At 32.6% G+C, this 26,547-nt stretch overlaps 3 protein-coding genes across 4 annotated transcripts in view; 1 reads left to right on the top strand and 2 right to left on the bottom strand.

Annotated features, from left to right (window-relative positions):
- Positions 1-469: 469 nt before the first annotated feature.
- Positions 470-7,200, bottom strand: LOC144838878 (putative ATP-dependent RNA helicase DDX56). Its single transcript, XM_078694395.1, has 13 exons — positions 7,044-7,200; positions 6,508-6,669; positions 6,054-6,134; positions 5,642-5,715; positions 5,061-5,322; positions 4,161-4,330; positions 3,510-3,701; positions 2,860-2,985; positions 2,346-2,440; positions 2,175-2,248; positions 1,594-1,789; positions 920-1,017; positions 470-586 (listed from the first exon to the last, which is right to left on the bottom strand). Exons 1-13 carry the CDS (start codon positions 7,179-7,181, stop codon positions 527-529), a joined length of 1,728 nt encoding a protein of 575 aa, XP_078550521.1. The 5' UTR covers positions 7,182-7,200; the 3' UTR covers positions 470-526.
- A 279-nt stretch (positions 7,201-7,479) lies between these two features.
- Positions 7,480-11,229, bottom strand: LOC144837777 (charged multivesicular body protein 7-like). The gene is made up of 9 exons (XM_078693027.1): positions 10,899-11,229; positions 10,295-10,460; positions 10,008-10,202; positions 9,731-9,801; positions 9,480-9,591; positions 8,982-9,101; positions 8,709-8,813; positions 8,331-8,505; positions 7,480-8,110 (listed from the first exon to the last, which is right to left on the bottom strand). Exons 1-9 carry the CDS (start codon positions 11,147-11,149, stop codon positions 7,977-7,979), a joined length of 1,329 nt encoding a protein of 442 aa, XP_078549153.1. The 5' UTR covers positions 11,150-11,229; the 3' UTR covers positions 7,480-7,976.
- Positions 11,230-11,286: 57 nt separating this feature from the next.
- Positions 11,287-26,547, top strand: part of LOC144837772 (transcription termination factor 2-like) — a 165,335-nt gene continuing 150,074 nt past the window's right edge. The window contains exons 1-20 of one of the 2 annotated variants that reach the window (XR_013611548.1): positions 11,287-11,397; positions 11,911-12,019; positions 12,632-12,718; positions 12,980-13,055; positions 13,372-14,349; positions 14,489-14,624; positions 14,728-14,853; positions 15,827-15,926; positions 16,370-16,509; positions 16,785-16,880; positions 17,008-17,273; positions 17,847-18,046; positions 18,311-18,375; positions 18,972-19,048; positions 19,211-19,302; positions 19,707-19,926; positions 20,261-20,419; positions 21,009-21,313; positions 21,695-21,853; positions 24,939-25,177. Coding sequence is in view for 1 of the 2 variants with exons in the window: in XM_078693018.1 (XP_078549144.1) it covers positions 11,370-11,397; positions 11,911-12,019; positions 12,632-12,718; positions 12,980-13,055; positions 13,372-14,349; positions 14,489-14,624; positions 14,728-14,853; positions 15,827-15,926; positions 16,370-16,509; positions 16,785-16,880; positions 17,008-17,273; positions 17,847-18,046; positions 18,311-18,375; positions 18,972-19,048; positions 19,211-19,302; positions 19,707-19,926; positions 20,261-20,419; positions 21,009-21,313; positions 21,695-21,853; positions 24,939-25,002 (3,483 nt within the window). In the remaining variant the exon portion in view is untranslated. Of the gene's footprint in view, positions 11,398-11,910; positions 12,020-12,631; positions 12,719-12,979; positions 13,056-13,371; positions 14,350-14,488; positions 14,625-14,727; positions 14,854-15,826; positions 15,927-16,369; positions 16,510-16,784; positions 16,881-17,007; positions 17,274-17,846; positions 18,047-18,310; positions 18,376-18,971; positions 19,049-19,210; positions 19,303-19,706; positions 19,927-20,260; positions 20,420-21,008; positions 21,314-21,694; positions 21,854-24,938; positions 26,413-26,547 lie in introns of those variants that run through there. The other variant, XM_078693018.1, reaches the window with a different exon arrangement.

The raw sequence follows: 26,547 nt of genomic DNA, 5'->3' as shown, positions 1-26,547 counted from the left end.
ATTACCTATATTTAGTCATCTGATACCATTTTTTAGCACACCATTTATTTTTCATAGCTTTTTAAAATGCCTCTCTATTTAAACAAGGCCAACAGCCATAAGTCGCGTGCTAAGCATAGTGATACCAGACCGACCGCCATAGTGAACTATAGAGTCGCGTCCACGCGACTAAAAATTTGTGTACAAAGGAATAGAGATATTACTGTGTAATTTGAACTATCCCCCCCCCCCCCCCCACTGATAAGAAAGTGCTTATTTTCAACAAGCTCGTGTAACACAAATAAAATCTAAAAAATTATGAAACATATGGGAAACTATAGATCGATAATTATTGGAATGTATGATCAATAGAAATTTTTTGCCCACACCTGGCCTTTAAATTTGTTTGATGTGTGAATAACTGAACAATGGTGTCAAAATATTTTGAATGAAAATATGATTTGAAAAAGAAACACAAAACAACTTGTAATTACAGTAATATATTTTTTACAGAATGTTTTTAATAAAATTGTTGACACATTGACTTCTATGTTTGACTTGAACGTTTAAATTTAAAACTTTTTAATGGATTCTCTTCTTTCTTTCTCTGAAATGATAAAGAATTTAATGGAAATATTATTATACATAATGCTTATCAGTACTAATTTCAGGATATTGATTTATAGGGGTGATGGTTTTTTTAGTTTATTTTGCCTATGAAAATAGGCGTTAGTAATCAAAGTATTTTAATCGTTCAATACGTAGTTGTAAAAAGATGATACCTAAAATATGTGTATGCACTGTTGCTCACTGATGCATATCTTGAGAGGATTTCACAAAAACACTAGAAACATTGTGTCTTTTGCTTCTTGCATACTAGGTGTTGCAGATCAGCCCCTTGTTTCTACATACATACATTTATCTACCTCAAATTACCTACCTTTATTTTGACAGCCTTTGATTCTATTTGAGTGCTATTTGCATCTGGGTTGACACGTTTTCTTGTGAATGATGTATTGCCTTTCAAAGCTTTTGGAACTTGAAAAAAGAAACCAGAAAAATATGAATTAGAAAAAATTAAGAAATAAATTATATTGCCTGCTTCATCTATCTTGTAGCTGTAATCAACTTAGCAAGGCATATATTAATTTTTTTACTAATCCAAATACCCAACTCTATCCCATAATAGTAGTATATTTCCAATATCCGAATGCTACGAGAATATGTAAGAAAGTAACCGAGTATTGAGTAATACGTATCTGGCCCAAATGGCTTAACATATTAACTATACTAACATCCTCATTTCTGACTACGACTTATTAATAACAATAACATTCAGTCTAACCAACCTAGGTAGTCTGGTACAGAAGAGAGCTCTGCATGTACTTTAACAATAACATTCAGTCTAACCTAGCTAGGTAGTCGGGTACAGAAGAGAGCTCTGCATGTACTTTAGCAATAACATTCAGTCTAACCTACCTAGGTAGTCAGGTACAGAAGAGAGCTCTGCGTGTACTTTAACAATAACATTCAGTCCAACCTACCTAGGTAGGTAGTCGGGTACAGAAGAGAGCTCTGCATGTACTTTAGCAATTAACATTCAGTCTAACCTACCTAGGTAGTCGGGTACAGAAGAGAGCTCTGCATGTACTTTAGCTGAATGCAATGCCTTGTCATGACGTAACAACTTCAAGTCTCGTGGATTATCATCAAAATACGTTTTCAGTTTCTTGGAATTTAAAATTTCGGACTTGATCTCTTTTAACCTAGCCTCCTTGACAGCAACTTTTGTGACAGCTCTTAATGCATCCTACAGGAACAATAACCATTGGATATTTACATGTATTAAGATACATAGCTTTTGTTTTGGTTGCAAACTTACATTATATAATTTTTTATCACTTGGCTCTCTATACTTAAAAGCAAAGATATTATACAAACAAACTATATATACTTCTCATGCAATTAATCAAAGCCTTAAATATGCATGAGTTATTTAATTTCGTTTTCTTTTAATTTAATTCTGGCAGTCTTATTTTTTTTGTTAGCTTTGTGCTTATTTTATTTGTATTTCCATTGAGATCCAGCAACTAATACCCACAGCACTGTCAATTTTATAAAACCTTAAATGTACATTATGCAGAAAGAACTTTTTTTTTTTAAATATTTTTTTAAAGCAAGACTACAACACTAACCTGTGCCCGATATCTGAATCCTTCTATCTCTGACATTCTAAATTTGTATGGCTTCAGTGGAGATGCATTGTCACCTACAAAGATAGATTGGTTAGTTAGATACTTTAGGATCACTGTAAAGTAATAGGCACACAGTATGTATTGATTTGACACTAAAGATTATTTAAATACCTGATTGAAGCGTGCTTTCTATCTCATTAAAAACACCCAATTCATTTTCACCAACAAATGAGAGTGATGTACCCAACTGATCACCTCTTGCAGTCCTTTAAAAAGTAATTAGACAAAATAACAACCACAAAAATAATAAGTTAATGCTTGGTGCCCAATGTATATAGTTATAGTGCAAGATTGGCTTAATGTTTCTGTAAAATTTCATCTATTGGAGACGGCTTAGCAGTGAAAACTCTCTAGAATTAGCAGAATCATCTGGGTCTGATATGGTGAGCGGGAGAGGGTGGGTGGAGGCGCGGTGGTTGCAAAAGGGGAATTATACTTATTTAGATTGATATTGGTGTTTTTTAATTACTATTTTGTCGCACCATTCGACACGGTGAAACACCATAAATCTATGAGAGACTGCTCTCTCTAGAATTAGAAGACCATCTGGGTAATATGTGGTAGGATTAAGGGGAGGGGGGGGGTATGTGTTGGAGAGTTATACATAATTATTATTCTGTCTCACCTTCCTACACGGTGGATGTAAGCTTTTAGTGACAGTGGGAAATCAAAATTCACTACATTTGAGACATTTTGAAAGTCTATTCCCCTTGATACACCATATTCTTTAGATTTTTTCTTGATTTTCTTTCTGAAAAAAAAATTTTACAATTTATGATTAGTATTTACAATATCAAAAAACTAAATATGGGCATTAGTTGTGTAGGTCTGAACATTCATGATTATACTACATAATGATTAGTGTCTAGTATAATATGACAATACTTCCGTAAAACAGCATCTTATGTGTTTCACATGTGATGCCAGTATCATGGGTTAGGTTAAGTAAGAATCCGATACAGACACTACATATACTTTTCACTGGTGATGCTGTATCATGGAATTTGCCCATGGACAAATTTAGATATAGCACCGAGCATCTGCTAAAATATTGTATGTTTGTAAATTGAACAAGCGTGACGAACATTAACTTATTTGGCGTAAAGTGTGCCCTCAAGTTGTTGATGTACGCGGTCTTAGCTAAGACTGTTTTATAGCAATGGTCTAACAGGGGTGGCTTTAGTAAGACCATCTATCGGATATTAAAGCCGGCTTTAATCAGGGAGTTACGACCATCAGTTAAGACTGTTTTATAGCAATCCGGATTTAACTTACTTCAACTGTTTGTTACTTTCACCATCGGCAACATTATGCTTTTTGTCCAATAGGATGCTTTCATCTGACGCAATGATGATGTCATAGAGGCCACTGTTGAATTGGTTTACTATATGACAACGTGAATTCACAGGAAGTTCAGAGTTCAATACACAACTACGTATTTGGAACTGTTCCAAGAACAGCTTTAGTCTGCAAAAAATTAAACAAAATATTAAAAAGATACTATATATACTAAATTGTTTACTACAGTCTCTCCCAAGACTTTTCTTGAGATTCAAAAGGTTCCAAATTCATTTTTTTTACCATTAAAAATTCATTTCGAATATCAGACTTTCTGTAAAACCAGACATGTTAGGCCAGCCCAAAGGTGTTCGCTATTGGGAGAGTTGACTGTATTTCTCTGAATGCTTTGGAAAAAATAACAATGATAATATTTTTTTTCACACCATCCAAAAACAAATACTGGCTTGCCAATTACAGGATGTAAAACACTTGCTTTCATAAAAAAGTCTCATACAAGGATTAAATAGTGGCATTGTATTGGCCGTAAAATTTAGGAATTTTTATAAGGTTTGAACCAAGTATTGGTAAGCAAGCATGCCAACCAAGCCACATTAAAATTTAACATATATATGATCTATACTTTACCTGATACACCTGTCAATTGTATTCACAAAGATAATTGTCTTGCCTCGAATCAGCTTTAACTTGAGTAATGAGAAGATAAGTAGAAACTTATCATCCTGGGCGCATTTCACATGGTATTGGGATAGCTGGCCACTGTCTGCTAAATCTGAATCCTCCAACTTTAAAATCACCTAATTTAAATAATTGTAAATGTAGTAGTTTAATGTTTAAAGACACTTAATTATATATTGGTACCTTTCAATCACAGCATCTGATTGGTTAATCACCGGTCTATGGTTATTGCAATGCCCTTGAACTATAGACCGGCTGAACTACGCACGTCTGTTTCCGCTTCAATACAATTGGATACACATGCGCGACGGAATGATTTCATAGCTAGTCCTAGTCTACAAAATGATTAACTTTTGTAGATGGAGCTGACTGATGGAGCGTCCAGTTAAAATATGAAGAAACAAATAAGGTATGATTTGGGAATATTTATTGCATATCTGGAAACGACAAATTATCAACTGCAGGCTTTTTTTTTTTGTTTCTAGCTACCTAGGCTTACTCCAACCAAGTCCATGTTATGCATTCACTTTGGCCTAGCCTACAGCCAAATCGCCTTGTATGGTATATAAAACTGGGCTTCACCATTGATCTGGAGATATACCATATCCCTTGACTTCGTCTCCAGATCATCTTAGACTATATTTTTAGCCGTGCCCCTCATTCCAGTCAATATTTGTTTACTATCTGCAGCTTCCCAAACTTGTTATCGACTTTTGAACTTGGTCAAGATATGAATGTGAAACATCTGGCATTCAGTACTGAAATTATTACATTTTCTACCAAACTAAACAAAAAGTCTGACTGTTTAAACAAAATGTTAGCATGGGAAAAACCCAAATTGTCTCTTACAGGATTATGTAGCACAAGTTTCTTTAATTCCACGACCTCTTCACTCAGAGTTGCTGACATCAGAATGGATTGGTAGATTTTTGGTAAGTATTCTAGAATAGCTTTGACATCAGATTCATAACCAAACGAGAACACTAGATCAGCCTCGTCGATTACCAGCATCTCAAGTGATTCCTTCAAGTCAAGATTATTGGATTGAAGATGTTGCAGAATACGACCTGGTGTTCCAACAACAATGTCAGGTTTTTCCATCAATATTGACCTCAAGAAAAAAACAAACATTTCAATTTTTTTATTAGTTGTAACAGTATGAAACTTTTCTACAGAAGTGGATAACAATCTCAATAAATGATATCAGGTACTGTTCCTCATTTCATATCACATACTATCGTTCATACTACACACAGTGTGTTTTATTTAGGGTAATAACAAATACTAAATTTTACTCCTTGGCTTTATTTCATAATTTTCTTATCCTTGATAAAAAGTATCCCACAATGTCATTTTCACAGTACACTGATGGTTGAATTGACACAGTTGTCTATTAATCATTGGTAACATTTTTCAATATTTGGACTGACCTTTGTGCTGTAATGTTGACCTGACCGGACACATCTGCACATTTTACCTCTCTAGAACAGCTACTGGATAAATCCTATTTAAAACATACATATTATTATAACTTCTTCTATTATTTCACACAATATAACCTTTCAAATTATACAGATTAATTTAAATATATGAAACATTATTCTCTCTCTCTCTTTCTTTATTTCCATTCATCATACAAAATAATAAATATACATAAATAATCATTCTTGTACAGCAATCATGTTTACACACATAATGTAAAGCAAAATATCGATATTTTTAAATAGCGAAATTAAAACATATTATTATTTAACATAATATAAAGTTCCAGGTAAAAGTTATGCTTATTTATTTACTAATTTAAATATACAGTATAAACACATTAATAATGATGTTTTTTACCTTAATATTAGAGTAGACTTGTGTGCAGAGTTCTCGTGATGGAGTCAATACTAAAGTTGACACATACTGTTCATCACTTGTCTTAAATACAAAGAATAAATCAAAAACATAATATAACAAATAATAGATTAAATACAGATACAGTATCACTTGAATTCGGAATATATTACATGAATGATATACTAATAAATATGATAGGGGTGCTAGGAAAATGAGGATTTTAAATTTAATGGGAATCAGATGTGAATAGCTCATTTAAAATGGTGAGGATAGGAAAACAGAACAGAAATGAATAGTACAGTAAGTAAAATAGTACAGTAACTCTGCTAAACATTAAGAGAAATAGTATTAGTAATGGTCAGTAAAAAACTTTTCTGTTAATAGTAATACTAATTATTACACATGTCAATCAGCAAGTAAGTAGTAAGCTTAGCTTTATATGTTGTATTATTACCAGTTTCCGAAGCAGTATTTTCTGTATAAGAGGAACAACAAAGGCAGCCGTCTTTCCAGATCCAGTCCTTGCACGTGCCATGACATCTTTACCCTCAAGAACCAATGGTATTGCCTGTTCTTGTATGAGTGTTGGTTTGGCCCAGCCAAGTTTTGCAATATCCTATGCAAAAAAAAATACAATCAAACCCAAACTTTTATGTTAAAATATGAATGAAATTAAATCAATTTGTCAACAGATTTCTTGGGTCTTATAAAATAATAATAATATTAATAGATTTGATTCTGTGTATTTAATTTATACTGCATAAATATTTGCTGAAATTGAAGATCGGTACTTCGCTTAATTTGCCGGAATTGATATATTGGGAGAACATGACTGAGAGGTAAGAATGTACACGTAATATAAATGGTGCGAAACGACCCTGATTCGGTCGGTCCGGTAATTGGGGCCGATCTTATCATCGACATCATTTCGACAAACAGAGATTGGGCCTGGCTGAGTCATACAAAGAATAAATTAAAACAAATACAAACCTTCAGCACACGGTCATCAAGTCCCATTTCATGAAATTCCACACACTTTTCCTCCACATTATCATCACTATCTGGGCCTAAGCCTAGATCAACAAGTGATTTATTTGTGTTTTTCTTTTTCGATTTCTTTTTTGCCATGCTGCTTTTTTTTCTCGCCTTTTTAATAACTGACGATGAGGGGGTGAGTACAGATTACAGATCAGTTTTTTGTTTTTCAGAGTATTAATAATTGTCTAAATAATTTATATATTATATAGATACGTCTGTACATGAATATCCCTGTATTACCGTATCTCTTCCTGCTTTCAATAAACGAAAATTAGAATTTTTCTTTACAAAAAAAAATTCTTTTTCAATTTACAGACAGATAAGTTACGCAAAACAACTTGTTGAATAATCACGATTTAAATTTACAATATTGACTTTACAAAATAAATATAAAACAAAATTAAAATATTTATTTTCAATTGCAATAATGTGATATTTATTCTTACAAAGATAATTATGATTTATTTGTTCAAGTCATTTTTCCCTAATTCTGAGACTCTTATGACCATTTATTTCTATTTAATTTCCCAAAATCTAACATTTCTGAATGCACTTATTAATATAAATTGGCTCAATTTACTCTTATTACTTAATTATTATTATTTAAAACTCTTCTTTGATATTAAGTTATTTCTTGAGTCCAGCATATGAAAGATTAAAAACCAAGGGGAGAGTGAGACCAGGTGGGTATATAGGTATTTATATCACAAGCTTACTCCACCCACCCTGCTGGACTACAGTACAGTAGTATGTGTTACAGGCATGATTTGCAAAATCTCTCATCATTTTATTTATGCTTATTTGGTAAATATGGTCTAATTCTAGCCCACTCTACTGTATCAAACTACAGTATATTAACTACAGACAGTACAGTAGATCATATCATCAACTTGGAATTAATTTGTGAAGTTGTTCGCCTTTTTGTTCAATGTCATGTGACGGTACATCAGGCAAACTGTCAACGTCAAACTTATCAGAAGATGCCGAAGAAATTGGTCTCCTACGTAGAGGCGTATCTCCTGCAAATGAAAAAAGCTCATTTTAGAATAATATGATGATTTAAAAATTGCCTTTATTTGTTTAATGATCAACTTAATTTGATTTATTGGTTTAATGGTTGATAGTATTGATTAATTTCATCTGACAGAGACATAATGATAGATAATCGATAGATGATAATTCAGTTACAATATTTTATATGAACATGCACGGCACATTTTAAAAACATGTAAATGTTACCTTGTCCTCGAGTTGTTGAATCTGGGTGCTCGTCTGCCTTACTGTCAGTAAGCAAGGCCTCTAACTCTGCTTCCAAGTCACTCTGATCCAGACTCTGCTCTCCTAAGTAACTCTGCTCAAGCTCTTGGTTCTTCTCTTGCATTATAGTGGAAATATCCTGGCACATCTCCACAACCTATAAAGCAGTGTAATTACATAACACTTATATATACATATAGTCTATCTTTATATCTTAATTATATTTCAACGTTTCAGCGTTGTTTTATACCGTAATAAATAAATAAATTAAATAGTTGTAATCTGTAATTATAGATTCAGTTTAAAAAAAATGTGTGCATCTCTATCATTGTGAACTTAATACGACATAGCTTATCTTACCTCCTGTACATCCGACATGGTATTGTGGACTACATCAGGCCTTAGTCGTTGGTCAGCTAGTGTTTTCCTTAAAGCTGAAGCGCCTACCTCGTACGCATTTAGTATCTGAAAAAATGGTATATTAACATAATTGTCATTGATTTATAGTCTGTATTTAAATAGGGCTGTAAAGTAGTTCCTGATCAATTAAATTTATTAGATTCTTTAGTAACATTTTTTGTAATTAGATTTATAAAAAAACAAAGATTCTAGAAATATGTTTCTAGTACTAACCACTTTTTGTGATTCAGCTGTCTTTATTTGGTCAAGTAAACTTTCCAGCGTTGCTAGGGTTTGGTCAGCATTCTCAATCATCTTCTCCATTTTGAGCTTTTTCCGCAGAGCGTTTTTAGCCTGAAAAATTTAAATAAAAAAGCAAACTAAACATTTTGGTGAGTTACTTACAAGGATAAAACAATGGCCAAGTGATCTCTAATATAAGCACTTACATTGTGTTTAATTTAAGCCTGAAAGTAAATGGTTGAATCCTCAGCACAATCTAACAATTTATTTTTAGAATAGTCTATTGGTCTATCCAAGCAATCTTAATATTGACTAAAGCTCTGCCTACACTATCAAACTAGTTTGACAAAACAAAAATGTGGTGTGCCCAAATATAGTAGTGATATGCTTAAATATGGCAGTGATATGACATCACACTTTTGTTGTCACATACAGTTTGATAGTGTAGTCAGAGCTTTAGAATTCTCTCGAAATATAACAATAACTTACTTTGATTTTAGAAGAATCTTTTAATGCAGCTTTTGCTTCTTCGTGTAATTTAGTCTTCTTTTCAGACATTTTTCTCATTTGAAGTTTAACCATCTCTATTGTTTTTTTCAACCTTTGAAATAGTGAGAGCGAAAACTGATTAATAACAAACATTTGTACAAAAAAAATAATTGATCCCTCTAAATGAAAAATAGATCAGATAACAACCATTAAAGATAAATTATATTCAAATTTACTGATATAATATTTACCGTATAATTCCAAAATCAGCTTCATTCAAAGGTTCTACAGAAGAATTACGTACATCAGTAAATTTAACTACCTAAAATTTTAATAAAAAATGAAATCATTTATTCACATTTAATCAACTTCATAATAATGACAAAGTGCAATGAATACAAAATATACTGTATATACAATTTTGGTTTAAAAAATGGAATTTACCAAAAGTCCAAAACCAACCATTTTGTCCCAAGTAATGAGGTGGGATTAAACTCAATCATACATTATTATTTCAAACGATTTTACCTTTGACCCATCACTTGCATATCCAATACATATTTTCTTGTTTTTTTCAAGATGGTTTAGAATTAGTTCCAATGATGACTTGTCTTGACAAAACTCAGCTGATAAAGATTCAACCTCTTCATAAGTTACTAAACTATCAGCAGAATCGCATTGCACTTTGCTATGGTGAGCTTCTAGGAGGGAATTTGCATATTCCTGAAAAATGAAAACAAACATTTTTGTATTTTATATAAATTTCAACTTACATGATAAAACATCATTAAGCAACACAAATAAATGTTTATTACCTCGAGAAGCTCTTTGAGAATATAAACTCCTGTTGGGTCTGAATTCGGCTTTTTCCAAAATCTGTTAAACACCCAATAGGATGGTGAGCTGACAAACACATAGAGTCCCCATGACAACCAACCTCTGCTTGCCACAGAATAGTTAAGAGAGTCTAGTTTCCGAGACCTGAAAATTGGACAAATGCTATACAGTAAGTTATAAAGTTATATCTGTCAGAAATAAATGACAAAATGAATGTACGTATCATCCAAATTAATTAATAAAATATAATATCTGTGTGGGTCAAATGAGGTTATTGTAAATGCATTACTGGTAATTTATTCTTTTCAACTACATGATTGACCGTTAAACAAGGCATTTTAATTATGGTCAACTGTGCTACAGTATAATAGCCACCATCCCAAATATACCTGTTCCGATTGACCGTGCCGATAGAAAATACTAATTTAAACCTACAGTTGACAATTCTATCGAAAATACTCATTCAAATGCATACTTGACTGTTATAAATTACATGCCGTAACAGCTAGCCTAATCACTATTTCTCCGATAAGCGTGCCATACGCCACACCGAGTATGATGACCGCAAATCATATGACTTACCTAATTAATTCACTTAAAACTTGACCTATACACAAGGGTACTTTACCATCTCTTCTAAACTCTGCTGTTATTGTATCACAATTGACTGTGACTGTCTTATGTGATTTGCAGTATGCTGTGATAACTGAAGTCCAAAAATTCATTTTTGTATTCCAGTCATGAGGATTTGTGTTTTTTTCTCCTCTAAATGCTGAAAATAAATAATTCATCCTTTCGTCGTCTTCCCAACATTCTGGAAAATGTGATTTCATTTTACAAATAAAATTTACTTATAAAATGCAGGAAACACAGTATAATAAAGGGAGATTTTTGTGTGGTTGTTGATGCTCTATCTTTCTTTTCAGATAGTAACCTTTGACATTTGTTTTGTTGAACTTTGACATGAAGCCTAGTTTCGTGCGTAAAATCTAGCGCGCTCAATTTAAAACAAGGCCTAATCTTACGCTTTTAAATCAGTTCAGCGAAATTGAAATGGAGGTTGTTGTATGTGAAAGTCATGGTAATTAATTTATGAATTGCAATTCAAGCAAATCTTGGCTAGACCAGTAACTCAGTATGCTTTAACATCAAAATTGGTTAGGCCTACTAGGCCTAGCTAGCTAGGCTACGCCTCTCAAAAACTTACATGCAGCCAGCCTTTTCACACACTGGCCGAAGTGAAGCTGATGTCTTGGGTCGTTTCGTCCATTATATGCACTAGTATTAAGCTAGCATGTCTCGGTGATAACGTTTTAATTAAAAATTATGCCTAATTTAATAGTATGAGGTATATAATATGGGGTTTAAGTGTATAATTATAAATAAAAGAATGTGGTGGATCGCACAGAACCGTCATGCCAATAATAGATTGTTTTATTATTTTGTCTCATTTATCAGCACAATTGATTCACCATGCGTCTATTGTAAAGTTTTTCTATCAGCACACTCCCTGTCAGGGAGTTGTAAAATTTTACAACTCCCTGCTCCCTGTGTTCCATGGCTTTTTGCAGTATAATTTAATTTTTCATTTCAGGAAAACCATGCTATCTAAAAACTGGAACAAAAGATGGTTTAAGTAAAGGTCGTAGTTTCTATATATGCAGCCAAACAACCATGCCTTGCAAGTTTTCAAAGCATACCAAGTAAGTACTCTTTTTAGTGTATATACACTCTTCATTTATCAGCAAAAATATAAAAAAATATATTATATATAAATAACAACAGGATGAGAGCAGAAAGTATAAAGCTCAAAGGCTTGTTTCAATAGGCATCCACACATGTTTTCAAAGCATACCAAGTAAGTATTCTTTTTAGGCACTTCATTCATTAGAACACAACATTTCAAAAACATATACAATAAATAAATAATGAAATGATAATGAAATGATGTGAAAAGGTCCAGGATAACCCTTAAAGTTCAAAAGCTGTTTCAATAGGCATTCACACAAGTTGGTGGAACTTTATAAATACTATCAAATCTTTTCTTTGTGTCTTCAGTAATTGTATTTTTATCTGTCTTAGATCTATTTAAATTGTGCTTGACATTGTCTTGCCAATTCTTCCAAAACATGATCTTACACTAATTAAAGTTTAATCTATTCCACCCAAATTGATCTTCAACAAGCAGTAACCAACTTAAAAAGCTTCTTTTTATACCCTCTATCAAAGTAATATAGCATTTGAATCTGGAGTATGCAGTATTTAATGTACAGTAATATTTTTCTAAGGCTCTTATAACTATAATTTTCTTGTAGGCTTCCAGTTTCATTTTGTTTACAGCATGAAGATACCATGGTGGATCTGCAAGCATTGGTGCCATGTAAAAAGTCTGGCAAAATTAGGTAATGCTTTTTCTTTAAATACAGCCAGTCTTAAGGGTCTTTCACACCTGTTCCAATCTGGCGAATCGAACAGCAATGTTCACGATGCTCTATGCGGCAATCGATATGCGCATAGCCACGCGAAAACGAAACATTGATGTTCGATTGGATTTGCCGGCGCTGGACTGGAACCGTGCCGTGCCTGAACAGGTGTGAAAGATATCGCTAATATTTCTTATCAAAGTGTATCATTGTTAATGTTGTGTGAAATTTCATTTTTAGGCGCTTCTATCGGTGTAAGAAAGGCCAAGCTTTATCTGGGGGATCATGGTGTGGTTTTGCCTATACTGATCTTAAGGTATATTTTAAAATATGTTATACATATTTAACTATTGAAATTAATAAAAAAAAAATGCATCTGTGGAATATTTATATTATTATAATCTGATTAATTAATTAAATAAAATAGAGTCACAACATAAATCCAAAAACTAAAATGAAAGGGAAGTGGTATCTGGTCCATATTGCTCCTGTCATAGACATGGAAGTGTTAACAATAGGTTTTATGAAATGACATGACCTTAAAAACAGCAGTATCTTCAATGCTCAAATCTAATGTACATCTGCTTTGGTAATATTTGAAATTGATCATAATTATATTTTCATATTTTTAGACACCTGACAGTTCAAAGGTGCCATTAAAAGATACAAATGGTTCTAAAGATGGAGGATTGGAAATTGACAGTGTAACTCATAAAAGTCAAACATCATCAAAATATTTTGGACAGGGCCAAGAAAATCCTGTGGAGAGTAACTCAAGTAATTATCTAAAAACAAAAAATGGACACAGAATACCAAGTAGGCCAATCACTGAAGATACTCAAAGTAGGGATACTGCCACCAGAGTGGAACAAGGTAAAGATGCTGCCATTGAGGTTGTCGCAACTGATGAGGACGCAGAAAGTTCAGCTCAACCACCTTCAATAATCAAACCTAAAACGCTGTACCTTAACAAAAAAACAGGGTCCATTAATTTGCAAAATAAGAATCCAAAATCAGATGAAGGAATTCAGAAAGCGAAGAACACAGATGATGACTGCTTTATATCTGCTGTGTTTCCACCACAGAAATCCATGACAAAGACTGTAAAAACTGCTTCAAACAGTAAGAAAGTAGGAGATAAACATTCAGTATTTGCTATGGACAGTTTGAAGGAGTCCCTGCCAGGGACTAAATCAAAACATGTCGATAAATCATCTGATAGTGGTCTGATGAAATCCAAGGAATCTTCTTCTTCCTCATCTTCTTCATCCTCATCTTCAAGCCAAAGTGATGAGGATAGTAATTTTGAAGACACGTTGAATAGAAATACCACAAAAGGTCAAGGTGAAACAACATCAAGCTTATCGACCAATCAGATGGTTGGATCAAGGGCTGGTGGAGATGCTAGTATAAATAACATGTCAAAAGTGAATGAAACTGAACATGAGACGTCAGTAGCATCTTCCTTAAGCTCAACGGAAGACCAATCTAAAAACTCTTCCTCTACCTCATCACTATCTCCTCCCGCCATGGAGGAGGATCATGTTGTAGGATCCACAAGTGATTGTGCTTTACGTGGTGAAGTTGCGCTGAAATTGGAAAAACAAAAGGTAAAATTAATTAATTTTCCTTTCAAATTATCTCTATTTTTTAATACTAAATGTAACATTCTTAAATTTGTTTTTGAGCAATTTTTAATAAATTGTTACTTTAAAATGCTATTAATTATATGTTTGTATTATATTATAGACATTGCTGAAAACTCTTCCAATAGCCTTGCTATCTGACAAAGGAGCAAAACTGAAAAATCATGTTAAAATGCTTGAAGAAACTCTGAAAGAAATCGAAGACAAAATAGCTAGAGGTGTTAGCGTTCAAAAATCTGGTAAGGAAGATATTTTGTGATCCTTTATAATTAATAATTCTCTCACAAATTCATATCAGTTCTTTTTTAATTTGAAAACAAATATTGTATTATTTTTTGGCAGATTCACAGTCTAGTTCTGCATCACTAAAGCAGATGACATTGTTAGAGAGTTTTAGAAGACAACCAAAGATTGGTATGGTAGATGCCATGACATTACCAGCACCTGGTCAGCTTTACCAATATGCAGGTAAACTGTCTCAAAACATAACACTGTACTTTTAGATTTTTACTCGGGGTACCCGAGTCTAGGACTTACTCATTTTCTCCTCTTCCATCTGGACACTATTGAGTAAAAAGTGCGATTTTTAAAGTACTACTCCTCCCTTATTCGTTGTAGTATTGAGCTCGGATTTAGCATGAATATACTACAGGGACATGTCCTCAAATCTATAGAGCCGGATTTTTTAATTTCAAACCGGATGCCGTATTTTGGTAGCGCGGTTATTGATGTGTATGTGACGTTACATCCGGTCCTATGACGTCAGTACAGCTTCTTTTGCTGTACCCCGAGTATTGCACATTCGTGCTTGTTCTAATAAAGTCTACATCAAGTTGTAAAATAGCCTAAACTAATCCTTCTCTGCTTGGAATTTGTAATGCAATCATCTGAATTCCAGGTCAAGTTCAATATTAAATTTCGAAATGTGGCAGGTTATAGGCGCTTGTCCTTTGACAAGATCGCCTAAAATTTATAATTTTAGCTTACAATACTTAGTATTGTAAATTCAGGAATAGCCGATCCATAATCTCTTGGCTTTTCTTCCTTATATCTATACTCTTCATGTTCAGAATTTTACTCTGCCCTTGCCTATTATCACTACACTTTTTAGACATGTTTACACTATCAAACTAGTTTAACAACAAAGTGTGATGTGCCCAAATAAGTTCTGTAAATGATAAATTTTATAAATAGTTTTATAAGTAACAGCCTTGTGAAAAAAGGGTTGCATCCGTTTTGAAGTAAAGTTGTTATTATATTATATAAATTAGTTTTTATCTTTTTTTTTATCTTTAAACCATTTTTAATGAGGGTGATCCATCAAGCAATTGCTGATCATTAGGGACCCTCAGAGGTTAGTTATATGATGTCATCACATTTTTTTGTCACATAAAGTTTGATAGTGTAGACAGAGCTTTAAACTAAATGTTATTTTATCTAGATGCACCTCAAATGCAGACATTGTATGGTGGCAAAATGACTTCAGCTCGACTACGTGAGGTTGGCACTGTAACAAGAGATGCCATTGACAAACTTCATAGGTATATATAAATTAATAATAATCATTTACTGTGTTTGTGAAGTGATGAGAATGTACAAAGTGATATGAGACTTAACAGACATGTTGTGCTCTCTTTTATACTGAATGCAATTTAATTATAATATAATAGGTGAATTTATACATCACAAAATAAACAAAGTCTCTATGCACTCAAGTGGACTACTGCTCTGTCTACACTATCAAAGTTTATGTGATGTGCCCATATATGGACATGATGATGTCATATCACTACCATAAATGGGCATATTACTACTATATTTTGGCAAATTTTGTTGTCACATAAAATTTGATAGTGTAGACAGAGCTTAACACTTTTCAATACATGCTCCACCAGGAACATGAAAACAAATTTGCATACTTTACAAATGAATCTTTTAGGTTGTTTTTGTTTACACTGATTGATACTGTGCATTCTATTTGTAGGTCTTTGGAGACATGTCCAACTTCTCATGAGGAGACCTCTGACCCCAAGAAGTTAACCGTTCCCCTGTTGACCCATCAACGTCAAGCTTTGACCTGGTTGATTTGGAGGGAGTCGCAGCATCCATGTGGTGGTATTCTAGGTATACAGTGCATTATTATAATTGCAGTGCTATCGAATAATCAAACTTGTTTTCATTGCACAAACTTTTTGGAATATTTTAGTTTTTTAATGATGACAATAACTAGTAATAAAAAACAATTGTAGTGCTATCAAATATGTTATAATATAATCAAAACTGTTTTCAATATTTTTGTGGTATTTATGATGAAAATAACTAATAACAATAGTTATTGTATTTCAAGTATAAAATCTTGATTTCACTTTTTAATTATATGAGTACTTGTGTTTTCACAGCTGATGACATGGGGCTTGGTAAAACACTTACAATGATTTCACTCATTCTTAAACAAAGGCAACTCTCTAAAGATAAAGCTCAAGATGCTAAAACAGGTAAATATACCATTTTGTTGTTGTCACATACATACCTGTTCCTCTCTGCATATTATTTCCCTCAGTTCCAGCTTAATTTATTCAATGTTCACTAGCAGCATCTGAAAACCAAATTATTTGTTTTTAGATACTAGTGATTTTATAAAATCATGCGCATCATTAGTCATATGCCCAGCGTCTCTCCTGCATCAGTGGAAAAATGAAATTGAGAACCGATGCAAACGTGGCGTTTTAAATATATATTTGTATCACGGTCCAAATCGAGAGAAAGAGGTGTCAGTTCTGGCAGGCTATGATGTTGTCTTGACTACATATGGTATTGTTGCTAAGGAGCTTGGTACCGGAGACACTAAAGATAAAGCGGAACAACCTGTTGCTGATTGGATGTCAAAGGTAATGACCATTTTTACACTTACAATTGGCAGTGAACCATGTAAGTTTTGACATTACTTGACCCTTTGTGACATTACTTGACGCTGTGTGACATTGCTTGACCCTGTGTGACATTGCTTGGTCCTGTGTGACATTGCTTGGCCCTGTGTGACATTATAATTCTCTAGTTGTTGGATATCACCATTCCCCATGTTTACCCATTTGGCTTTGTATAGATAGACATTGGTGTGTAAATGTCTTCAAATTATATAAGTACCTTTATCCGTTCCTTGTAAAGCTCTGTCTACACTATCAAACATTATGTGAAAAAAAAATGTCATTAAGCTCTTTATAAAGTGCTAAATATAAATATTAATTCTAAAGCCAATTTTCCACTAGGTGAATTTGTTTGCATGAATCGAAAAACACCAGCTTATATGCATGTGTATTCAAATTTCCATGTTCCAAATCTCTCTACGCATGCGTATAACCTGGGTCAACCAAATAAATAATGAAATGAAATTAAATGCTTTTGATTCGTGCATACAAATTTGCCTAGTTGAAAATCTGCTCAATAAATTGTAATTTTATTAGGAAAATCCAGAAAAGGCGATGTCTCAACCAACCCTTCTTAAAATTGGATGGCAAAGAATCATACTGGATGAAGCACATAACATCAAGAACCATAAATGTCAGTCTGCGGTTGGAGTGTGTAGGTTAAGGGCGTGTGCTCGATGGGCCGTGACCGGTACACCTATTCAAAACAACTTGCTTGATATGTTCTCACTCCTCAGGTTAGTGTTGTTAAATTCTCTGATTTTATACATAACTTTTGTTAGATGATGTTAGGCCATTGAAAAGCTTTCAGTATGTGACCCATCGCGTGTCATACACAAGTTGTCTTTTCTTCTTGTTCGAGGTATCCAATATAAAATTGTGTATGTAAATATATTGGAAAAAATGGTTGTTGGAAAAAGAATGAAATTATAAATGTGTAAAAACAACAACGTCGAAAGATTAATCAATTTAATTTTTTTTTAATCTTTTTTTTTTTTTAGGTTCCTTCGATGTTCTCCTTTTGATGAGTATAAGGTGTGGAAGCGTCAGGTTGATAACAATCAAAGTAAGATGTGATGAATATTAATTTCTAATGTAAAATTAATCACAATATTAAGATATTTGTTCTCTATTATAATTGTTTTCTTGTTTGCAACATGGATATTTCATAGCATTACAGTCAATATTACCTGCTCCCCTACAAAATATATACATTAGTGAATATTGCAATACAAAGTTTAACTTTAAAAGCACTTTCTATATCAGTTGCTATTAGTTATGAATGCTTATTAGATAGTATACTGGTAAAGTTACCTTAAAACTTACCTTTCAAGAATGGAATCACTACAATATTATACAATACTCAATACTTTGAATAATTTTATTATCCAACAAAATTGAAATTACATTGCTCACTGACCTTTTATGACACAGTAAAAGAAAATTTGTTTCGGATGTTTTAAGTTATAGAGTCTTATCTTGGCTGGACAGAACGAGTACTTGTAACAGTCTGTGTACACAGTTACTGCCCTCATTCTACCATTTCTGATGATAACAGCACCCATACAACTTCAGAGTGGAGTGTATGGTCTGTGTCCTCCAAAATGTTTTACTTACTTACTACTTGCTTACTTTACTTACCAAATTCTTCTTTTGACATAGAACGGCTGAATTTAATTATGAAAGGGTTGCTTCTTAGAAGAACAAAAGACCAGAAAAGTAAAGACGGAAAAGCACTTGTAAGTTTCAATGTATCAAGTAACAATAAATAACCAGTAACTTTATTTAATCAATGATATTTTCATTCAAATTATTATTTGTTTTATAGTTAAATTAAATGAATTTTCAAATTGTTTACTACTACTATGATTTTTTACTTTATATACAATTTCTTCTTCTAGGTATCTCTTCCTGAACGAACCTGTACAACCCATGAAATAGATCTGTCAGAGGATGAAAGAAAGATGTATGATAAACTATTCAATGAATCTAAGTTGGTGCAACGTCTTTTATTCACTATTTTACTGTTTTTTTTATTATAAATAATGTTAAATATGTATTTATTTTGAGTAAGCTTATTCTAGTAAATTAAGGTTTGCAATATACCATGTGTTTTTTTTCAAAAAAGAAATAAACTAAAGTTGAGCATGTCTTGTTCCTTTTATTTCATAATCATTTCGTAATATTTATTCAACCAAAAAATAGTACATATTTTATTTAACATACATTTTAACATAACATTTTCCCCTTTTTTTGGTTAGAAGTAATAAACTGATCTCAATCAGACCCCTCACAAAACAATATATAAGAATTAGTTTAATAAGGAAAATGTTTCATTTGTTATGCTACAACCATCTTTTTTTCCAAAATTTAAATTATGATCTCCTCTTTTTCTAGATCCAAAGTAAGTAACTACTTACAACAACATGGAGAAACATCTATTGATGGTGGTAAGGTATCGAAACCAAGTGAAGCTAGTTCCAGTAGTGCTACTGGATATGTTGCAGTAGGTATAGATAAGTCATCTTCTGGGCCCGATAAAGTGACTGGTACCGTCATTCTGGTGATTTTACTTCGTTTACGCCAATGCTGTAGTCATCTGGGACTTTTAAAAGAGGTTAGATTTTTTATTTGGACACACTAATGGCTTCTTTCCATTATACATTACTATTTTATTTTATCCCCCAGCAAAATACAAATAAATAAACACAATTGAGCGGAGACGGAAAAGCAGAGATACCAAGAAAGATGAGACTCTCAAAAAACAGCCAAAATTACATAAAAAAAATTATTGTACAGAAATTAATTTTATATCTAAGAAAATATATTCAATATTTCACTCTTCAAATTCTTGTTGATTAAATATTTAACTTATTTTTGAGTTGTGTTCATAAAATAATAGTTTATCAGTAGGCCAAAAACAAAAACTTATCATATTCTATGTTTTCTAGAATATTACAGAGGAAAATTTTGAGTTTGACAGCAGCATTGAAATGTCTCTTGTGGACCAAATGATGGATCTAAGTCTAGGCAGTAGCCAGAATGCAAAGCAAGAAGGAAAGGCACTTAAGAAGGCTGATGTCTTTGATGAAAAGTTTGAAAGCACAAAGGTAGGTATAATATAAGGCAGTTTGAACTGTGACTTGGTTTCCCCCATAGAGCAATTACCATGGAAGCCACTGACTCAACTTTACATTCTATTTTCTCTTTTTCTATTTTTAAACTCATTCAACAGCGGGAAACCCGCCCCTTACAGAATGGAATAAACATTGATGTCAGAAATGGCACCATTTAAAAACAAATACTCATCTTATTTTATTAAAGATGTATTGTCCCCCTGAAAAAATAATTCTTAAAACAATTTTTGTTGAATATGCCATTTTAATGTAACATAATAGTTATCCACTTTGACCAAAAATTGGATCGAAAAAAAATGTATTTACCTCAAAAAAATGTAATTTAAAGCAAAAAATGCTCAAATTGGCTGCCAGTCAATGGATTTTTGGTTGAATTTAACCATTTATTTTGTCATTTGTGTCAGTGAAAACATTTTTTTTTTTCTATGGAAGTGATTAACTTTATTAAAACTACAAAATAACATATAAGTCTGATTTAATTAATCTCATTTTTCATGTTATTGGGGGACAATACATCTTTAAGTTTAAATCATTTAAATTCATTTTACTTATATCAATATAGGTAAAAGAAGTAATGACAAAACTAGTGGAAATTCGCAAAATGTCACCAAAGGGTAAACCGATGAAAAGTGTGATTGTCTCACAATGGACCAAGATGTTAGATATTGTTGCCCATCACTTGACCAAAGAAGGCTTTCATTTCTCGTCGATACGTGGCAATGTGACCCCTAAGAAGCGGGCAGAACTCGTTGAAGATTTCAACACAAATGACAAGGGGTCAGAGGTCATGCTGGTGTCTTTACGTGCTGGTGGTGTTGGTCTTAATCTTATTGGTGGAAATCATCTGTTTGTTCTTGATATGCATTGGTAATTACTAACCTTAAGCTCTGTCAGTGTCTATACTATCAAACTTTATGTGACAACAAAATGTGATGTGCCCATATATGGACATGATGATGTCATATCACTACCATATTTGGGCACATCACACTTTTTTGTCCAACTAGTTTGATAGTGTAGACAGAGCTTTAGTAAATATAATATTCAACAATGTTTAATAATTATTGAAAAAACTCAATGTATTTATTTGTATTTATTTCAATTATACATCCAACAGCCATTGGTCAATTACATGATTAAGACAAATGATTAATTCGCTATCCTAATAATAGAAAAAGAATATCTGTTGATTTGTTTGTTTATTTGTAGAAAAGCATTTTGTGGATATTTTTTTGTATAATTTTCCAGGAACCCTGCACTTGAACAGCAAGCCTGTGATCGTATTTATCGTGTTGGTCAAAAGAAAGACGTCTTTATTCACAAGTTTGTCTGCAAAGACACGATTGAGGAAAAGATACTTAAACTTCAGAAGAGCAAAGCAGCATTAGCTGAGAACGTTCTTACTGGGTGAGTTTTGTAGGGGACCCCTTCTGGAACTAGCATTCCAGCTTAAAGGCCAATTTACACAGACAAGCGGTAACGGTAATACAAATGTAGAATCCATGTTATTCCTTATGACCATTTACACACAACCTGGAGCGGATGGATGATTTCCGCTCAGGATAGATACAGATTCCATGTGGGACAAGCTACGCGGTTTTGCGCTTACCTTTACCACTCGTCGGTGTAAATTGGCCTGCTGTGTCATAATTTGTTTATTGTAATTTTAAGATATATTGAGTTCGTCTTGTGTTTATGGTTTGTTTTATAACATAGCAATAAATATAACAAACAAACTGGCATCTTCAGAGGACGTGCTTTTGCAGCCATCTTGTATACAATATGTTTTAGCAGATCGATTCTGAAAAATGATTTTAAGTGGTCGTATCAACTCCTCTTGCAGTTAAATTAAACTGTTAGTATAATAATAAAGAAAATTTTTTTATGTAAACTTCTCCTTCACATTGCATTTAATTCATTCACACGAACACTTATCTTTTTTATGCACATAACTCATTATCTTTATTATTATTATTATTATTAAAAATTGAACATTTTTCAATTAGCATATACATGTGGTGTTTATACATTAGATTATCAACACAGCTGTTGACCAGGAAGTATCATCAGAATTGTTGAATATCAGATTGCAAATTATATTACGACGAGCGATCATTTGCACCAATCCAGTGGTGTTTTCTGTCACAAATGCCACGCGAGTCGAGTGCTGTGTAGTATTTTATCCCTAGGCTAGATATTTAAAGACTCCAGTTAAACATGGTTCATATACTTCCCTTAGGTTGAAGATGATGTGCAGAATTAACATTTCTTGTGATGCTGGATAATTAGAACACATACCATATTGACCCACATGGTTCCAGACACTTGCACTTTGTACAGAGAGGGTAATTAAACCCATTTTATTTTAGGGCCCCATTGGAAATAAGTCTCACATCATTCATGAGCTATCATGCATCTCTTTTTTTGTCTTTTAAATTGAAATTGTATATACTGTATTGTATCATATATTTTTTATGTTTTTAATGAGGTGCAAATAAATCAAATCAAATTTGAGTTGTTCAAGCTTAAAATTGAAAAAAAAATGTATTGAGTCTAGAATAAATAAAGATATACAATGTATAGCAAGAAATTTAAAAAGGAAAGTAAAAATATCAGGAGAAACAACATTTTGTTGTAGAAATAAATTAAATCTCCCAAGATTGGACATCCTTAGTTCATTATTTGGTTGGTGGAATATTCTGGTATTCTGTAGATAGCGCACCGTCTTTCAGGTGCAACATTAAGCCGTTGGTCTTGTGTGCAACATGGCTTATGTGCACTTTAAAGAATATAGTACACTCTTCCAAAAAGACCTCACATGAAACAAGTCTAAAGCGGGTTATCCTTAGTTGCGCCACTAAAATATTCTAACCTAAAAGTAAATCAGATGTAAATGCTTTTTTAAAACTTTTTCTCTAGTTTACGAGTACTGATAATTATCATGTCATTAAAGCATTGTAGAAATTGAACACTAAAATACGTCATTCTGTATTTCCACATCTGTTGATAACCGATCTATGTCAATGACATTTTTCATTTGACCTAAGGTCATAAGTATTCATTTGTTTGTTCCGTTATTTCCTCTAATTGACATTTGATAAGATGAGTAGCCATTAACATTTTTTCTGTTTATTATTAGTTTTTAATAAGACAAAATATTTAGAAGAATATAATTCACAAAGAATTTATTTTATACAATTTTTAACGATTATTATTTTACGATGTTAGTAATTATAGAATGTTTGACGTCATTGTACTGGCTTGTAATGTAAAAATAGCCAATGTATTTTAATTGTGGCTATCATTAAACATTGCATGTTATCTTATACTAGAATAGCATGGAGTCATTGAGTTTACCTTATAGTCTACTATTTATTCTTTACACTGGGTAGCCTCTTCAGTCAAAGACTGTTCTCTCAGAGGGCCCAGTGTGTACATATATATGAGTTTATGACTGGCTATGTGTGTACTAGTACACCGGGGTAACCCCCCTACTCATCTCGAAAGATATACTAGGTTCTTTAAAGTGCACATGAGCAATATGCATACACTGGACCTACGGTTTATAGTCTTTATCCGAGAAGACTTGTTCTACCACCAGAACCATGAAGTGAGTGAGCCTCGAACCCTAGCCAATGTTATGTCAATCCAATGCTTGGAGTTACCCTTTCCTCACCATTGCCAATTGCTATTCAATTCAATTCAATTCAATTTCTTTATTGCTGCAAATGCCATCAAGGGCTAATATCCGCTTAAACATACTACATCATACAAGCATAATTATACATATTTACATTAAAATTAAAAAATCATTACTACTTAGTAGTTATTATTATTTTTAATTATTGTAATTATTGTTATTATGATTATTGTTATAATACAAGCTTCAGTTTCTTCTTTATGTAAAAGTTTACTTTGAACTTACCATTAACCTCCTAAGTAACACAAATTATGACCGTGTTGGAATTTTTCTGAATATAATTGTCAATTAGCTGTAATTTGATTGTCTCTTAGAGTAAGTGGGATAGAGCCCGATGGAATGTGATAGTATTAACTGTGAAGTAATTATTATTAGATAGAAAGTTATGCAATCAATAAGTAGACCACAGCTTTATACCAATCTAGCAAAGTAATAATTTGTGAAGCCTCCTTCCTCACAGCATTGCTCTATACATTTATAGGACATAAAAAGCAAGGCCCCGCCCCCCTACACCTTAAAAAAGAGGGATGGGGGAAACAAACTAATATTAGGTTAATTTTGACAAGAATGTGATGAACATAATATGTAGATGGTAATAAAATGGTTAAAGATTATCTACATTTGAGTTTTTAAATAAAATGTGGATATTAAGGGTAAATACATTTTTTTTTTAGAATAGCCTGTACATTTTAATGTATAGAGAAAAGGTACACATGCATAAATTATGTGATGAATGTTGTATAAATGATTTTTTTTTATGTATTTATAATTTAATTTTTTATTATTTTACAGAAACAAATCAAAGAATCAGAAGTTAACGCTTAAAGATCTACGTCTGCTGTTTGGTGTTCATTGATGTCTATGCACTGTTTTAGACAAAATTGTAAGGGTAATAATACTGTAATACCATTAATAGTCTCTTGAATACACAGATTATGTTAAGCAAATCCTGAGTGAGATACACAGTTATTAAGCAATATATTGGTTTGTGCAAAGCTCTGTCTACACTATCAAACTAGTTTGACAAAAAAGTGTGATGTGCTCAAATATAATAGTGATATGCCCAAATATGGTAGTGGTATGACATCATCATGTCCATATATGAGCACATCACATGTTCTTATCACACAAAGTTTGATAGTGTAGACAGAGATTCATGTTTATTGTTATCGATAATATTTAATCTGATGTACCTCATGTTATTGTCTCTATTGACACCCCCCCCCCCCCATAAGAAATAATGTTCTTGCTCAATCATGACATATAGTATTTATTTAGTAGGCCTAATAATGTTATTAGCAACATTCAATTTACCAACCTATTTTGGTTTCAAAATATAAATATGTGTAATATGTGGGAAAAAGTATGCCTTTTATTATATTATTAATATTATTAATTTTATTATGTTATTATATTAGTGTTGATGGCTGATTGCTCAGCTATATAGCTGACGGATAACTGAAAATATTAGATTATTATATTATGATGAATATTTTCATTCAGGACTTTATGTCTGATTTAAAATCATTTAAAATTTCAAAGGTCCAGCACCTGTCCCATACTTTCTTATCTACCCGTCTAATGAATGTGTAAGTTGACATTTGTTCCTTGTCTAGATCATGTTTATACAACTGACAATACAAATCACGTAGTTACATAGGTGTTGGTACCCCGGTGATATTTCGTACGGGGTTAATTATAACGTCGTTTGTAAACTGTGAAATCTATATCATTTTCATAAAAATATTCAGTAAAACTTTAAATACTTTATCGACTGTTTATATTGGTATTTAATTAGGGCATACATTAATTATTTTATAGTACAAAGTCCTAATACAGTTTCTGTAAAAAAAAAAATAGGATTCCAATTAAACGATGTACCTGCTAAAATATTGTACAAAAAAGATGTGCCGCGAACACATTTAAGTCTTGTCTACACTATCAAACTTTATGCAATTAAATGTCATAAATTCGTATTCACATTGATGATCGAAATTTTTTTACCGTCTATCCTAGAGTTGTGTGTCCACGCATAGTTCGCGTTCAGACGAGCCTCGCGTTCACATCGCGTTCGTCATCGTCATCAACTATCCATGGTATTTGTTCGAACGCCTTCATTTCCAAATGGCAAGATGAGAAGTAAAGGTCATATTAAAAATATGATTTTATATTTAGAACATACGTCGTGTAGGCTGCGGCTTTGTTTCCATGTACAGTAGTGTTGCGACAGTGCGACAGCAAGTTAATTAAACCAAAATACAAAAGACCGACATTTGGTAGTAGCCGCCATATACATAGTTTAGGCCTACTGTCTGCAATGTTTTTATAATTATATAAAGTTAAATATCATTATCTCCCTGTAAACACAGAGGCCGTATTTATATATCCTAAAGAGAAAGGG

This window comes from Antedon bifida, chromosome 3 (assembly GCF_963402885.1).
Source record: "Antedon bifida chromosome 3, ecAntBifi1.1, whole genome shotgun sequence".
In the NCBI taxonomy this organism is placed as follows: Eukaryota; Metazoa; Echinodermata; class Crinoidea; order Comatulida; family Antedonidae; genus Antedon; species Antedon bifida.
The sequence above is the reverse complement of the archived record's forward strand: the minus strand, read 5'-3'. Positions and strand labels throughout refer to the sequence as shown.

Coding starts and splice junctions, on each gene's coding strand:
- LOC144837777 (XM_078693027.1), bottom strand. CDS start 11,149: ATGAAATCACATTTTCCAGAATGTTGGGAAGACGACGAAAGGATGAAT. Junction 9,802..10,007: donor ATGCAAGTGATGGGTCAAAG/GTAAAATCGTTT, acceptor TTAAAATTTTAG/GTAGTTAAATTTACTGATGT. Junction 9,102..9,479: donor AAGATTCTTCTAAAATCAAA/GTAAGTTATTGT, acceptor TAAATTTTTCAG/GCTAAAAACGCTCTGCGGAA.
- LOC144838878 (XM_078694395.1), bottom strand. CDS start 7,181: ATGGCAAAAAAGAAATCGAAAAAGAAAAACACAAATAAATCACTTGTT. Junction 6,670..7,043: donor TTGATGACCGTGTGCTGAAG/GTTTGTATTTGT, acceptor TTTTTTGCATAG/GATATTGCAAAACTTGGCTG. Junction 2,986..3,509: donor GAAAGTAACAAACAGTTGAA/GTAAGTTAAATC, acceptor TTTTTTTTTCAG/AAAGAAAATCAAGAAAAAAT.